A 17,858-nucleotide genomic window follows, 5' to 3' on the forward strand; every position below is an offset into this window, starting at 1 on the left:
ATTGACTTCTCATTAAGAAACTGGGCTGGAACAAAAACCTGCAGCCACTGCGGCTCTCCAGGACCGACATTGCCCACCCCTGTTCTAGAACAACAAATCAACCTTAGATGTTTTTGGGATATTCATTTGTCCATTGTTAACTGACCATGCACTTCAGGGTCAGAGGGGCAGCAGCCAATCTGGTAACATAACTTATGCTCGTCCATAGAGTACATGCGCACTGAGCTGGTTCAGAGTCACAAAGGAACCTAAACTACACATCTCTGGGATGTGAGAAAACAAGCCAATGCCACATATATAGTGCCTAGTATGGCATGTCTACTCTGGATATTTGACAGAGAGACACTATTTCTAACCATTCTACTTCTAATCATAAAGACTACTGTTACATTTAGAAGAAGCGACCTGTCCAGACCTTTCAAGCCTTCGGTGAAGGCCTAAGAAAAAAAAAAATCGGAAGTGATCTCCCCTAGACTTTCTCGTATACTAATATATGGAGATGGATATTTGAGGAGTAAACTGTAAAACAATGATAATATATTTTTATATTATGTACATTAAAGAATCATCAACAACAAATCAAATAAAATTAATAATATATTGAACAATTATTATAAACATAAAGTTGAATAAATCGTGCTCTGCAGCTGCATGAATAAAAAAGTAACACTTTTGGTTAGCAGAAATAGCTAAAAAGTTGATAGAAATCTATGTTTTGTACCTAATACTTGTATGCAAAATTTGGTTGACCTAACTGAAAGCGTACTAAAGTTATCAAGTTTACACACACACACCAAAAATGGTATTTTTGGACTCAGGGAGATCTAAAACATCGAGATTTATCAAAATCTTGAAATCGAATTTTTGGACAATTCCGAAACTTTCCCTATACGAGAAAGTAAAGAGCTTGGATTATAAAGTCTAAATCTTAATATAGACAAATTTTAATATTTATTAAATTAATACAAACTGCAGTAGCAGGCATGGTTAAGCTTTAAATCTTGTTCTTTACTTTGTATTTGAAAGACTTGCAGGGAAAAATTAAATGCATAATGAGTTTTCTTTTGTCAGTCTCTGGTGTGAATAGTCTCATTTAAGTTTGCACCACAAGGATGGATCAAAGAGACTGAGAATTTTCAAGCATATTAACAAAGATTCTGGAAAGGCACATGGATTAGCCAGTCACATTTAGATCTGCAATCTGTTGGATTTATTGTATGTCTTTATAATCCAGCCACTTCTAATGTCCCTACACTGACCCACGGACATAAAAACAAAAGTGAAAAAGAAACTAACTTCTAAAGGGATGAGACAATGAGCTTCATTCATTTAATATTTTTCATTCTGACTGCTTAATTATTTATAGTTTTATTCTGTACTAATTGGCGTAGTTCTTGACGACTGTGACTGACTTTTTTCTCTTACAACTGATCATGGTTCACCCAGAAGTTCATTTTTGCTGCTGACTGAAGTTTTTGTTTTTCTCTCCTTCGCTGTCAATTGGCCATAGTTCAACAATTAATTAATGGACACATATTGTTTGTTTTTATTTATGTTAATCAGTTTCTACTTTGTTTTCTGTGTGTTTAAACAAATCTATGTCCTTATGTTTTCTAGTTCTGTATTTAGTAATTTGTAAAATCTATACACAGTACTTGCATTTTCCCCGAGAACTTGTCACAGACCCAGGGCCGCCGAGAGAAAATCCGGGCCCCGGTGCAAAGAAGGTGTGTGGGCCCTTATTCAAAATTCTACACACATGTATGTGTGTATATTATTATTTATTTCTAACAATCATAGATTACATTGATACATTTAGATAAGTATGTATAGGTATAAATGTAATAGTAAAGTAATATATTTGTAATAGTAAAAGACGTTTATAATCGCATTTATTGTCTGCTGAACATAGGTGCTTTCCTGGCCTTTTTCTGGCGAAACTCTGAATTACATAATCATAATTAATCAGTTTTGCTAGATCAGACTCAATACCGAGTCTTACCAATTCTACTATTTTTGAAACTAAACAGGCTTGCAAAATAAAAAAAATAAAATAAAAATTAAATGAACTAAATAATGTTCAAATTATAATAAAAATTATGGGACGTGTTGGGCTTCATGGGCCCCCTTGTGCTTCATAGGCCTGGGAGCGATGTACCGGCTGCACCCCCTCTCCTCGGGCCTGTACACAGCACTGCACCTGCACTCAATGAAGAGCACTAAACAAATATAAACTAAATGCAAATACTTGTTATAGTCTACTAGCTATGTCGTCAGAAATAACACCTCTGAAAGTTAGCTTCTTTTAGCTATTTTATGTGTTAACTATGATGAATGATAAAAAAAAAAATTTAAAATGCTTGATCTTTTAAAACAATGCCCTTGGTTAAAATTTGAACGTGTTGTATTTACAGTTTTTTTTTTTGTAAATCCAAGTTACTACCAGAGGAGCATGAATGAAACAGACAGCATGTGCAATCATGAACAAAAATCGGCATATGGTGGAAATTATGCTTCCTTTCAGAAACCCGCCAGGTTAATAAGTGTAGCTACAGCTAACTCTTGGGAATGGAAACATCAAAGTCATTTTGTGTGCTGTCGTGACTTGGTATAACATGCTGGCTTAATATAGCAGGGTGAATGTGCTGGTCATTCTTTGGATTGTTCTGTGCTTAATGTGGTGTTTCTGTCTTCTAAGATGTTTTATGGGATTTCTGATCCTTCTGAAAACCTGGGTAAAGTATTCTTGTATCACCATCAAAACTTAGCTCTTTGTAGCCATGATTCAAGTGTTAATTTCTCTGTTCCGAAGCCACCCTTCATTAATTTTAACATTTGCAATCTGTAATACACTCCTAACAGGACTATCTAAGAAAGACATGACTTGGTTGCAGTTTGCTCAGGATACAGTAGCAAGAATCTTACCCAGAAAAAGAAAATCTGAGCACATGCATCACTATACTGGCTACCTGTACCTTTTAGTATTGATTTTGATTATTCCTACCTTGCACCCAATGCATGCTGGCATAGGTTCCAGTTTCCCTGTGACCCCTGATCTGAATTATATCCATCCATTATCCAACCCGCTATATCCTAGCACAGGGTCAAGGGGGTCTGCTGGAGCCAATCCCGGCCAACACAGGGCGCAAGGCGGGAAACAAACCCCGGGCAGGACGCCAGGCACGCACGCACACACACACACCCACTAGGGACAATTTCGGATCGCCAATGCACCTAACCTGCATGTCTTTGGACTGTGGGAGGAAACTGGAGCACCATGAGGAAACCCACGCAGACACGGGGAGAACATGCAAACTTCACGCAGGGAGGACCAGGGAAGCAAACCCAGGTCTCCAAACTGCGATGCAGCAGCGCTACCCACTGTGCCACCGGATCTTAAGTATATAAATTATATCATTTATAAAGATGATTTCCAGGCTTTTAACTAGTTTTTGAGGGACATCATTTATTTAACTATACATGTATGCACACATGAAGGCATACGCAAGCACATGCTCAAATAAATTTATAAGTGAAGACAGCGGACAGTATGTGCGTCTTGAGAACTGCAGGTCTGACATTGTGGTCAGCAGCACTGGAGCGCCGCAGGGGACTGTGCTTTCTCCGGTCCTGTTCATCCTATATACATCAAACTTCCAATACAACTCGGAGTCCTGCCACGTGCAAACATTTGCAGATGACACTGCTATCATGGGCTGCATCAGGAGTGGGCAGGAGGAGGAGTATAGGAACCTAATCAAGGACTTTGTTAAATGGTGCGACTCAAACCACTTACACCTGAACTCCAGCAAAACCAAGGAGCTGGTGGTGGATTTTAGAAGGCCCAGGAACCTCTCGGACCCCGTGATTATCAAAGGTGACTGTGTGCAGAGGGTACAGACCTATAAATACCCGGGAGTTCAGCTGGATGATAAATTGGACTGGACTGCCAATACTGATGCTCTGTGCAAGAGAGGACAGAGCCGACTATAGAAGACTGGCGTCCTTCAACATCTGCAATAAGATGCTGCAGATGTTCTATCAGACGGTTCTGGCGAGTGCCCTCTTCTACGCGGTGGTGTGCTGGGAGGCAGCATAAAGAAAAGGGACGCCTCACGCCTGGACAATCTGGTGAGGAAGGCAGGCTCTATTTTAGGCACAGAGCTGGACAGTTTGACATCTGTGGCAGAGCAACAGGCGCTGAGCAGGCTCCTGTCAATCATGGAGAATCCACTGCATCCACTGAACTGTATCATCTCCAGACAGAGGAGCAGCTTCAGCAACAGACTGCTGTCACCATCCTGCTCCACTGACAGACTGAGGAGATCGTTCCTCCCCAACACTATGCAACTCTTCAGTTCCACCCAGGTGGGGTAAACGTTAACACTACACAAGATTGTTGTACCTGCCTTACACTCTCCACCTTGCATTTTTTAACTTGCACTGCGCTTTTATTGCTCTTTAATTAATATAGTTTTTATCAGTATGCTGCTACTGGAGTATGTGAATTTCCCCCTGGGAATTAATAAAGTATCTATCCATCTATCTATATCTAGTATCTTTGCCTTACCAAAGCACACACTGGAAGATTAAGAGAAAGAAATGAATGCAAACACACACACAAACACACACCTAGATCTGTAAAGGCTGATGCACACAGAGGCATTACGTAAACACCTGTACCGATCTATCTTGTCTATGCAGCTCGGTTGCTTCATTAGACCTAATGTGTTTAGTTTCAAATTAAACATTATGTAAGCTGTCCACTTCATTCTGTTTCCTCTTCATTTTAATCTACATTCATTTATGCACATCATAAATATTATACAAGATAACACTTATTCTGCAATGGACAGGCACCTTGTCCTGGGTTTGTTCCTGCCCCATGCTGGCTAGGATAGGCTCCTCTGGATTGAGCAGGTTAGAAAATGAAATGACGTGTACTTGATACTGTATTACCATACAATACAAATCAACTACATAGTATTGTAAAATCTTCCGTTGAGCGATTTCCTGCAGTATCATTAAAGTGACATTTACTTGAAAGTAACGCCTGGACGTTTCAATGCCGATGCGTTTTTCATTCATATTCTTATCTGTTCTAATTAGTTTTGTTTTTTTCTTGCAACATTTTCTTTGACATCGTCTAAAGCACTTTGCGCTACATTGCTTGTAAGAACATGTGCTATTGAAATAAATGTGGTTATTAAAATAAATATTTTATTAGTATACTAATACTTGTGCAATGAAACTACAAAATATTATAATTAAGCGGAAGTAGTCACAATACTAAAAAGATAAGAAACATGACTTGACCTGGCTTCCTTAAGTAAACACGAAGGCAAATACACTGTTAAAAGATAGCAATTATAGATTTTAAAACCCAACTGCTAATTATGTATATTTTTTCTTTAAGCAATAAAATAAAACCTACAAAAATAGGTGTCTGTGATGACTGAAACGTCTCATAACAATTTTGACGCACTGCACAGGATAGTATACTGATCAGAAATGGTAGGTGGAATAATATGATAGGAAACCGAGTAAAAAAAACACATACATTAATTAGTACACATATGTAAACTGACGTAAACTTTCGTATATTCAAAGTCATTTTCCGTTATTCAAAGTTAAACAGTAAAACTAATACACATTTTTGTAATGTATTATTGGATGCGAAATGAAGCGGCGATGAAAAGCTTAAGCAAAGCAACAAAGTAAAGCTGACAAGAAAAACGACAACACAATTGTAGTAATCCGCTTTGAGGACTACAGGTGGCACAGACTGACTTCACAAGTAAGACACAACTGCCAGGGGTGTGGATGGCTGCCCTCGGAAATCTGTCCGCTCACTTACGTATTCACAATGCAGTTGTGCGGCACAGCGAGCAAAGCCCACTGACTGTCAGCATGCAGGCAGGCAGGCAGGCGGGGCCAAGCTTACTTACCGTCGGTCGTTTCCAAGTGACTCCCCGAGTTTTGGACGAGTGGGGCCCGAGCTCTTTAAATCCCAAAGACGTCGCAGCAGCAGGGAACATGGGATCTTCAAAAAGAATGCCACTCTCCACACATTGCTGCTTCAGGGCGTCGTAGTCCTGGTTCAAAAATTTCAGTGCCTTGTCGTTGGAGCCCATGCCTTCCGCCTTCAGCCTGTCCTTGTACACCCGGGCTGCAATCCCTCCAGACACCAACATGCTGAAGCTGATAACGGAGAGGAGAGGGGGAAAGGGGGCGGAGTCAGTGAGGAGCAATGCGTATTATTAGCAGTTTCAGTCTACCCTGATGTCAAGCCCGCCAGCTTCTTTTTAACTGCCCACAGAAAGAAAGCATTTAAAAGACCTCCGTGGGATTCTACGAAAAACAATGCAATTTACCTTCACTTCCTGCCTCATATCCCCCTGAGATTACATCAGTACAACACTGATAAACACAATTCGATCAGACCAAAACATAGCGCATGAATGTTTCAAATCTCACAAGTGGTTTTCACCAGGATGCACTTTTGACTTGTGCAGTGGTGCTCTCTGCATGAAATTCAACTATGTCATTCAATTCATTTCAATCTCATTATTTATACTACACATTGAACTCTGCCTTTTTCATAACATTGTGATTATGGCCAGAAAAAAAAAATAAAGTGGTTAAAGGTGCAGAGCCTTCCTCCGTTAATCCATCGTTAAGATCCCCAAGGTCCCTGTTAGTCAGTCACCGGCAGAGAGTTTCAGCAGTTACACTGCAGAATAAACGTGTACCCTCGGTATAAACAGATTTGGCACTAATGTGTATTTTATGTAACTTAACATTAACAGAAAACACTCAGTCTTACAATACAATACACGGAACTGAACTAAAAATGAAACACATACTGTTTTTACTTTTATATTTTTCACATTTTTTCTTTTCAGATTTTAAGCTGATGCAGTAACTGTCAAGAATTATTAAGCTATGGAAAATAATGAAAAAAAAAATCTTAAATATCCCTATTGTGCTCACTGCCTGGTCTACATGTTGTGACACTGAAAGAACACGCAGACTACACACGCTGCACAATTCCAACACGATTGATTCTGTAGCTGTCCACTCCATGTACTTATCTGGGCCCTCCATGGTCTGGAACCCCTGCAGATTTTATTTTTTCTCTCCAGCCATCTGGAGTTTTTTTTTTGTTTTTTCTGTCCACCCTGGCCATCGGACCTTACTCCTTTTCTATGTTAACTAATGCTGTCTTATTTTAATTTCTTATTTTGTCTTTTATTTTTCTTTTCTTCATTATGTAAAGCACTTTGAGCTACTTTTTGTATGAAAATGTGCTATATAAATAAATGTTGTTGTTGTTCTTATTCCTACCGAGGGTTACAGAGTATCGGTGTTATGTTAGAGCAAGGGTTTTTTTTTCAGTCAGTCATTTTCTAGCCCAGTTTGTCCTGCACGGGGTTGCTGGGGTTTTCTGCAGCCTATCCCACTTGGCAAAGGCCACAAGGTGGGGAGCAAACCCTGGATAGGGCACCAGTGCATCATAGGGCACACACACTCTCACACACACACACACACCAAGCACATACTAGAGCCAATTCAGGATTGGCAATTAGTTTTTTTTTCTGTTTTAATTGCTTTTTTCATTTAAGAAATGTTGCAAAGCTGAGTACTATTGTGTCTAGGGCTAAGATAGAGATGCTTATCCACACTTTTATTTCCTCTTGTTTGGACTTTTGTAATGGAACTTTTATTTATCTGAAAAAGTCATTGTTGGACCGCCTTCAATCAGTCCAAAATGCTATTGCAAGGCTTTTAACAAGATTGCACGGAAGGTCAATTATTTCTTCCTTTTTAATGGCATTACTTTGGCTTCCATATTAATTTCAGAGTTTATTGTAAATCTCCTTTTCTTACATATCTTTCTATGCATCACCAGTCTCCCAAATATGTGGTGGAACTTCTCTATCTTTACTCTCCAAGTCGATCTCTTAGGTCCTCTGCTCAGGGTCTACTAATTATCTCCAGGACCCTTCCTCTGACCCTGTGCTCCAAGAACACTAAAAATAATCCTAAAAGAAAGCTAAAGACATATCTATTTTAAACAGGTATTTGGTTAATTGTAGGCTTTATGTATTTTAGATCTTCTAACTATGTGGTTTTTGCAATTTTTATGAGTTCTTTAATTATTGGTTTTATATAGGTATATATGTGTGTATGTACATATTTATTGAATATGTGAAGCACTTTGTGACTTAATGTCTTTGAAAGGTGCTATAAAAATAAAGTTTACTCGCCTACTTTCTATTGCTATTGTTTGTGAATTATTACTTTTCATGTGATTATTATTTTAGTATTTATGTATTGTGTATTCAGGGAGCGGCACGGTGGCGCAGTAGGTAACGCTGCTGCCTTGCAGTTAGGAGACCCGGCCTCCCTGCGTGGAGTTTGCATGTTCTCCCAATGTCTGCGTGGGTTTCCTCCCACAGTCCAAACACATGCAGGTTAGGTGCATTGGCGATCCTAAATTGTCCCTAGTGTGTGCTTGGTGTGTGGGTGTGTGTGCCCTGCGGTGGGCTGGCACCCTGCCCGGGGTTTGTTTCCTGCCTTGCGCCCGGTGTTGGCTGGGACTGGCTCCCCTGTGACTTTGTAGTTAGGATATAACGAGTTGGATAATGGATGGATGTGTTCAGGGGCACAAATAGGGTTAATGCGGAGGATGCGTTGCATGGGGTCCCATAAATAGCCTCACTGTCCACTCAAAACCATGTAGATTAAATGAACTATCTTCAAGAACACAGCTCTTCCCCATAAAATGAATCACATCAGATTACTGATCAGATTCAAGGGGGACAAAGCACTGCTGTACCCCCAATGATGGTATATTAAATTATAGAGCTCTCTGTCACATTGAAGTACGGCAAAGGGGGATGACCTACTTTGAAACAGGTTGTTGAACCCCTGGTGTGTTTAAGTTTGGATCTATTCCTTGTAATTTGGTGGGTGAAACCCCACAAGGTGGGGCCACCATGATGTCACTACTTTGGCACTGGCCTCCACCTTTATATTGGAATTGTAGAGAATGTCCCAGTAGTGTGTCACTGGAATTTTTGGAGTAGAGATCTTTCTTGTGAGTTTTGTTTTCTTGGGAATTATATAGTTTTACCAGCTCTGCTTACCTGTTAAAGACAGCTAATAGGATAAACTGAAAAAAATTTGATATATGACCCTCAGTGTTCCTCCTAAGCCTTTCCTCTGTGTTCTCATGTGTCTTAGTCTTTCTTGCCCAGTGCTTCCTCTGGTCAACGTATTTCTGTATATTCTGCTTCTCAGACTCTGTCATGTTTGCCTCCTGTCCTCTTTTTGAGTACCACCAATGTTAGGCAAGACCCCATTACTCGCTGTGAAAATGTGATTCATATAATTCACAAATAATTTCCATCTTTGAAGGCAACTCAGGTTGTGCCTCATCAGTATTTGGTGACCCAGTGTTGCTCGGCAAGTGATTTACTTTGTTGTTGTTGTTGAAATGACCCATTTTAACTTCTGTTTTTATAAAAAAAAAAAAAAAAAAGATTGTTTTCATACCCCTAAAGTATCACATTGTCATCTCTTCCACTGAGGCACCAAAGCCAAACTGACCAATCAGAATGATTGCAGGGACCTCACACACACACACACACACACACACACACACACACACACACACACACACACACACACACACACACACAGATCATACTGTTTCAATATATAGGAGATTACATTTTCCTTCAGGTTAGTGAATTTGGCTATTTGATTGTTGATTAGGACGTGTTTGCCTTGAATTTCCTTTTTAGGCAAATCCTTTGTACTCACCTTTGCCTTTTCTATACCCTAATTATGTGCAGCTGATGTGAGTGTTATGGGCAAACATTCCTAGCAGGTTTTCTACACTTCCAGACAGTGCTTATCGAAAGGGCAGATTCTGGGTTCCTTGCACCCTTTCATTACATTAGGCTGGTATGGAAAGTGAATGACTTTAAGAGGCACATCTTTTTCTAATACTAATTTTACACTTAAAGTCAGGACTGAAATTTGCTATCTGGAGTATAATTTTCAGTAAACATCTGAACTGTGTATTATGGAATTTTTCCAATATCTGATACATGAACGTTGTTAGGATATAAAGGTCTAAAACATACTATGTTGTGATTGTAATAAATCATGCCATAGGAATTTCAATGCATGATATTTTGATATACAATATTGAACCATACTGCATTTCTTCTTCACTCTATAATCAGAAGGAAAAAGAAGAAAAAATATTAAGATATTTAACAAGTGGCAAGATTTTAGAATGATTTAGCATGGTATGCATTCATTCATAGTGCAAGAATCAATTACATATAGAGGCTGCTATGGACAATAAATAACAGTCAGCTGACAGCTGGGAAAAGTCAATTTGCAATGCTATTAACTCCCAGGGGATATCCCTTAAATCAATTTTGTCATCTTCTGAGTGCTCACAATAAGCAAACTAAACGCATAATGAAACATTAGTGAATTTCATGGTTAGAGAGGGGATCCCATGTGTTTTGTATGAAGGGTTGGATGTTGCTAACATGTAGAGTCGTCACCTGCAGTGAGTATATTGAGAAAGACAAAGAAATGAGTGTTGTAATAGTGGTCTAAAGAAGGTTTGACAATAAATATCCACATGATATAGTGTCTACACTATATATATATATATATATATATATATATATATATATATATATATATATATATATATATATATATATATATATATATACACATACTGTATATATATATATATATATATATATATATATATATATATATATATATATATATATATACTGTATATTGTGAGCGATAGGCGCCTCGCTCCCTTGAACCCCTGTCCACGACTCCAGACACCAGGTAAAAGTCCTCAAGTTGACTTTATTTTCTTGCCACAGTGTACAAAGCACACTCTCCTCCACAATACTCATTAACAACAATAATACAACAATAAACCAATCCTCCAGCTCCCAGACGCGTTGCCACCCTTCCACCCAGCTCAGCTCGTTGTCTGGGAGTTCCCATAGTCCTTTATACCTCCTGACCCGGAAGTGTTTCTGCCCAATAGTCCACAAGTCCTTTTCCTTCCGGGTCAGGGTAAATAGTCCCTTTCTTCAACCCGAAGTCCGTCGCTCTTCCTGTGACGAACCTCCGGGTCACAGGGCACGAAAAGCCCTCGGTCCTCCCTGCAGCTCCCTCCTGTGGCCCCACGGCATCCAGCAGGGCTTTGCATAAAACTCCAATGTCCATGATGCCCTGCTGGTCTTCTGGGGACCTCCACGCTGCAAGGAGGGCTCCACCTGGCGGCTTGGGGTATTGGCGGGATAAATGGCGGCCATCCATTACAGTATTCCCCAGCGACGAATTATTATGCGGAGCGGCCTGCCCCGAGAGGGAAGTCTTCCTCCAAGAGGACGTCCTGGTTGAGCCTTGATTAAAGCGAACATCTTGGTCCCTGGAGAACCTAGGGGAATATTATTCCAAATTGACATCTTGTCCCCCTCTCTCCAAGGACAGTTCCGCCAAATATGGCCCAACCTTCGGCACCCGTAACATTGCCTCTGTCCTCCTGGTATTCTTCCCCTACGGGACTGAAAACAATAAGGAACTGTTAGGTCCGCCCCTTTTGCTGGGAGAGAAACCCCTGCCGCCTCTACTGGTGCTTTTTCTCTTTTGACTCTTTCCCTTTCTTGTCAGGAGACCCCCGTTTTATCTTAGAGCCCTCCTGTTTAATCTGGGGCTTATATACAGTCTGGGTCTCTCTATTACAAGAAGAGAGCCCCTTTACTGTCTGCACCCCTCTTGATTTATAAATTACCGGCGGCATCTTCAGGGCTGCCTCGCTCCGGGAGTCAGCACTGTCTAGCTGCCCCGGATCGATTAGCCCTTCCGCCGACCACTCGGTTAACGTACCGACCTCTCTTGTAGGGTACGCCGTGTATTGGCACCGCTACTTATTAAATGCGGGCCCGGATCACACGCGTCCCTCTATTATATACGATACGGGTCTCGCTCACCTGTATCGCCGCATCATTCATTACGGGAGGCTCCTCACCAAATCGCCGCACGTAGGCCCTCACCTTCTCCAACGGCTCTCTGGCTGCCGCTCCCAAATCCCGACGATCTTTTCAATGGTCGTCAGGACCTGCAAAATACTCGCTACGGGCTCGATTAGTTTTTCGAGCTCCCGTAAGTTTAAATAATTATTCATTTCGACCGGCAGTACACTCATTTCCTCATTCGTGTTACCTGCCGACCGGGAGCCAATGAGCACGCCCGCTTCAGGCACGTGCTCTGACGGGTCTCGGAGGCTTCTGGGATTTGGAGTTCTCGGAGGGTCGAGTTGCCTTCTTCGCAAACTGCGGTCTGTCTTTAATACTTTAGCGACATCCCGATCAGCTACTTCCCGACCCTCCTTACCTTCTTGTGGTTTGAGCGATGCCTCGCTCGCCTCCCCCTTCCCCTTCGGAAAGACCAAGTCCGTTTCTTCGGGCTCGAAGGTGCAAACAGCAGGACGCGGAGCTCCTCCTTCCCAGGATGCACCGGGTTTGCTACCGTGTCCCTCGTCGGCTGCCATCATGCGGAAGTCGATTTCTAGGTGCTCTGGCTTCGACAAGAGAAGGCCGTCGTCTTCGGGGCAGTCTCCTTTTCCCTCGGAGCCTCCAGGTGGTCATCTCCAAGGTACATGCACGGGACAAGGTGAGAAACAATAAAAGGATTTTTAAAGTCGTTCCCGGCACGTACCTTAGAGGGATCGTTGCTTCCTGGAGGTTTCTCCGGACTTGTAAGGCCTCTCCTTAACTCCTCCCGAGCGTCGGCCATTGCACCTACGGCACTCCCGCTGGCGTTGTCGCTTTGCTTGCCCTTCTTTTTCCCATTTTGGACTCGTTTTTTTCGGGTTTTGGCGATGCTGTGGCGATTCCTGATTCCGCAGTCTTCTCGGGTTTGTTATCCACAGAAATATTTGATTCAGGTCCTCTGCAAACGACGCTAGAGTATCCTGCCGACTACGCCACTGTGAACGATAGGGGGCCGCCTCGCTCCCTTGAACCCCTGTCCACGACTCCAGACACCAGGTAAAAGTCCTCAAGTTGACTTTATTTTCTTGCCACAGTGTACAAAGCACACTCTCCTCCACAATACTCATTAACAACAATAATACAACAATAAACCAATCCTCCAGCTCCCAGACGCGTTGCCACCCTTCCACCCAGCTCAGCTCGTTGTCTGGGAGTTCCCATAGTCCTTTTATACCTCCTGACCCGGAAGTGTTTCTGCCCAATAGTCCACAAGTCCTTTTCCCTTCCGGGTCAGGGTAAATAGTCCCTTTCTTCAACCCGAAGTCCGTCGCTCTTCCTGTGACGAACCTCCGGGTCACAGGGCACTAAAAGCCCTCGGTCCTCCCTGCAGCTCCCTCCTGTGGCCCCACGGCATCCAGCAGGGCTTTGCATAAAACTCCAATGTCCATGATGCCCTGCTGGTCTTCTGGGGACCTCCACGCTGCAAGGAGGGCTCCACCTGGCGGCTTGGGGTATTGGCGGGATAAATGGCCGCCATCCATTACAATATACACATACTGTATATATATATATATATATATATATCCATCTGTCCATTATCCAACCCACCATGCAGGGGCACAGGGGTCTGTTGGAGTCAATCCCAGCCACCACAATATATATATATATATATATATATATATATATATGACTCTGTAGTTAGGATATAGTGGGTTGGATAATGAATGGATGGTCAGATATATATGAACTGCTAAAATAAATTAAAGGAACACTTTGAAAACACATCAGATCTCAATGGGAAAAAATATCCTGCTGGATATCTATACTGATATGGACTGTGTAATGTGTTAGGAACAAAGGGATGGCACATTGTTTGATGAAAATGAAAATAATCAACCTAAAGAGGGCTGAATTCAAAGACACCCTGAAAATCAAAGTGAAAAAATGATGCGGCAGGCTAGTGTGGTTTGTAGAAATTTCATTGCAGCAACTCCAAATCATACTTAGTAGTTTGTGTGGCCCCCACGTGCTTGTATGCATGCCTGACAACGTCCGAGGGGGTCATGCGCCTAATGAGATGATGGATGGTGTCCAGGGGGTTCTCCTCCCAGATTTGGACCAGGGCATCACTTAGCGCCTGGACAGGCTGAGATGCAACCTGGTGGCGTCTGATGGACTGAAACATAATTTCACACCCAGAGGTGTTCTATTGGATTGAGGTCAGGTGAGTAAGTGTGGGGGCCAGTCAATGGTATCAATTCCTTCATCCTCCAGGAACTGCCTGCATACTCTCGCCACATGAGGCCAGGCATTGTTGTGCACCAGGAGGAACCCAGGAGCCACTGCACCAGCATAGGGTCTGACAATGGATCCAAGGATTTCATCCCAATACCTAAAGGCAGTCAAGGTGCCATTGTCGAGCCTGTAGAGGTCTGTGTGTCCCTCCATGGATATGCCTCCACAGACTATACCTGACCCACCATCAAACCGGTCATGCTGAACGATGTTACAGACAAAAAGACAAAATAACATTCTCCACGGCTTGTCCAGACCCTTTCACATTTGTCACATGTGCTCAGGGTGAACTTGCTCTCACCTGTGAAAAACACAGGGTGCCAGTGGTGGACGTGGTATTCTTTGACAAATGCCAATTGATCTCCACGGTGTCGGGCAGTGTGCACAGGGCCCACTAGAGGATGTCGGGCCCTCAGGCCACCCTCATGAAGTCTGTTTCTGATTGTTTGGTCAGAGACATTCACACCAGTAGCCTGCCTGCTGGAGGTCATTTTGTAGGCTCAGGCAGTGCTCATCCTGTTCCTCCTTGCCCAAAGGAGCAGATACCGGTCCTGCTTATGGGTTAAGGACCTGCTACGGCCCTGTCCAGCTCACCTAGAGTAACTGCCTCTCTCCTGGAATCTCCTCCATGCCCTTGAACTGTGCTGGGAGACACAGAAAACCTTCTGGCAATGACACGTATTGATGTGCTATCCTGGAGAAGTTGGTCTAACTGTGCCAGCTCTGTAGGGTCCAGGTATCGCCTTATGCTACCAGTAGTGGCACTGACCGTAGCCAAATGGAAAACAAGTGAAAAAACAGATGAGTAGGGAAAAATGTCAGTGGCTGTTAAACAATTCCTGTTTTGGGGGTCGTCTCATTGTTGCCCCCTAGGTCACCTGTTGTTAATTTCATTAACACCAAAGCAGCTGAAACTGATTAATAAGCCTCTCTGCTATTTAACTGACCAGATCAATAGCCCACAAGTTACAGTGACTTGATGCTATACTCGGATTAAAAAGACCTCCTTTAACTTTTTTGAGCAGCACGTATATATATATATATATATATATATATATATATATATATATATATATATATATATATATATATATATATATATATGTGCATATACATATATATATACTAGCCGTGTAAGGCCGGGCTGTAAAAAGTCTGGGGTCCTAAAAACTATAGAAATCGTCAGATAAAAAACTGAAATGTACAGATGACAGGTAATTGAAAGGAACTACTCTGGGCGTCTCTCTCCTAGGAGGATTCATTTTGCAGACGTCCTCGCATCGCTTGTGAATTAGCGGTGGAAGGAAAAGTAAAAGGGATACCATTTCACTGATGTTAGAGGCTAAGCAGCTTTGTCTTACTTCTGAGGTTTCGTTTTGCTGACATGCTGGCCCCGCTTGTGTTATTAGCGGCTAAACGAGTTTTCTGTTTCCTTGGAGGTGAAGCCCTTACCCCGACTCCACCTCACTTTCGGGCTGGACAGACACACATGCTATAGGAGCCCTTGGTCACCGCCAGGGGGTGCCCCAATGCCTATGCAGCCCTGGACCTCAGCAATTCCGCCACATCCGGAAGTGCAGGGTGGAAGAGGATCAAGGACACCCGGAGTGCTTCCAAGTGCATGGCCAGCACTTTCGCCACACTGGGAAGGCCCTGTTCGGGGCCTGGAGTCGGGTGAGGAGAACGACAAGGTCTTGGAGAGGCAAGGAGGTGGCCTGAAGAGAGTGAGGCATTTGATAGTTGGCCTGGACTTTTGGGGACTTTGGGGTGTGTGTGCACGATTGTAAATAATAGGATTGTTAATAAACGTGTGTTGGGTGTAACAACGATGTTTGCCTGTCTGTGTCCATCTTTTTCCTTTAAATTACCAGAGTGCTGTTCGATTCCCAACTCTGACTCACTGTGTGACCCTCAATAAGTCATCATCACACTATATAGGAAAAAAATATCAGAAGCGACGGTAATGCATCCTGGTCTTGTCACTCACCTTGGGTTAAGGCATATGCCAAATATATGCTTATAGTAAACACAAATAAAACCCTTCTCAGCCACAGAATACATAAACACAACTTAATCATTAGCTAACCAGACAGGTGTGAAGGCCTCAATGTCTCATCGTGTTTGTTAAACTTATTTTATTCTTATATTTTAATGTCCTTGTGTGTCAGCCTTGTTTTTGGGTTCCTGCTTTTGATGGGGGACACAATCGAAAAAAAATATTTTTTACATCAAAATGTAACAAAACACATTCCCACTCAGTTGTTTTTTACATACAGAAAATTTCAGATAACTAAACCATAAATAGAAATGATTTTGTTTACATTCATCTTTTTGAAGCTTAGATGGCTGTAATGTCTGGATGTAATGGGTATTGTAAGACCACTAAATTAACTGCCATTCTCGGTAATCCTAATAATGAAAATCAAAATTAAGAATAGATTTGAAAAACAAGAAAGATCTGTCTCAGAAACTCACTAAAATTTCAACTTCTTTCTTTTTGATCAGGCAGATAATACTGCAGAATCAATCATCAGGGTCAAAGGCAGCTTCTGTCCTCAATTGGTATGTACAAACTCTGATCATAGTACCTATCTATATAAACTAAATGATAAGTGGTTTGTTCGGCTGCTAATTCCCAATTTTCACAATGTTTTACAGGTTTTGCAAGTTTTTATTGCAATTGGTCACATTTAAAATATAGGCTACATGGCGTATCAGGAGGGTGGCAGGCCAAAAGCCAGCACCGACACAGGAACTACAATTCCCATCAGGCAGCGGGTGTGTACTGGGCCTGATGGGAGGACATTGTCATTAGAGAACACAAATGTTTGTGCCATCCAAAGCAGGATCTCATGTAAGACTACAGGTACAGCATTTTCTACACTTTTGCCAATCAACAATGGTAGACACGTCCCATTAATCATTAAAAACATCAGTTGTATTATTGACAAATAACTCTCATCTTTGAAGGCAACTCGGGTTGTGCCTCATTAGTATTTAGCAACCCGACGTCAATTAATAATTGATTCACTTTGTTGTTGTTGAAATGCACAATTTTAATTCCTTTTTTGTAAAAATAAAACAAATAATTAATTTGGATCAAAATTCAATTGTCTAGCTAGATCATAATTTTTGTCTAAGAGGATGTGTTTTATTCTCATCTTGGGTTGTCTTTTGCCAGGTTTAATTTGCAAATGACAGTTTTTCCCCATTTATTTATCTCAGTGCCAGGTACTTCAACTAGCTAGCCTTAATAAAAGGACAAGTGTCTGTGTGTCTGTCTGGTTGTTATGTCTCTATCATTCCAACAGATAGTGCATCACAAAAAAATTGTAGCAATAAATGTATTGCATTTGTCATTCCAACAGATGGCTCATCACAAACATTAACACTATTTTTTTACAATTTCAATAACAAACTGCATAAAACAGAGACATATGCATTATATTTTTCATTCCTTCAAATGAAGGATCGAAAAGGCCAGTTTTTAAATAGATAATTTCC

At 41.7% G+C, this 17,858-nt stretch overlaps 1 protein-coding gene across 1 annotated transcript in view; it reads right to left on the reverse strand.

Moving 5' to 3' along the window:
* The window catches only part of LOC120516974 (calpain-1 catalytic subunit-like), a 102,997-nt gene that overhangs the window by 66,170 nt on the left and 18,969 nt on the right, over nucleotides 1-17,858 (reverse strand). The window contains exon 2 of the mRNA XM_039739015.1: nucleotides 5,949-6,201. Within this exon, the coding sequence (XP_039594949.1) occupies nucleotides 5,949-6,194 (246 nt within the window). The 5' untranslated portion in view covers nucleotides 6,195-6,201. The remainder of the gene's footprint in view (nucleotides 1-5,948; nucleotides 6,202-17,858) is intronic.

This window comes from Polypterus senegalus, chromosome 16, assembly GCF_016835505.1.
Source record: "Polypterus senegalus isolate Bchr_013 chromosome 16, ASM1683550v1, whole genome shotgun sequence".
Classification (NCBI taxonomy): Eukaryota; Metazoa; Chordata; class Cladistia; order Polypteriformes; family Polypteridae; genus Polypterus; species Polypterus senegalus.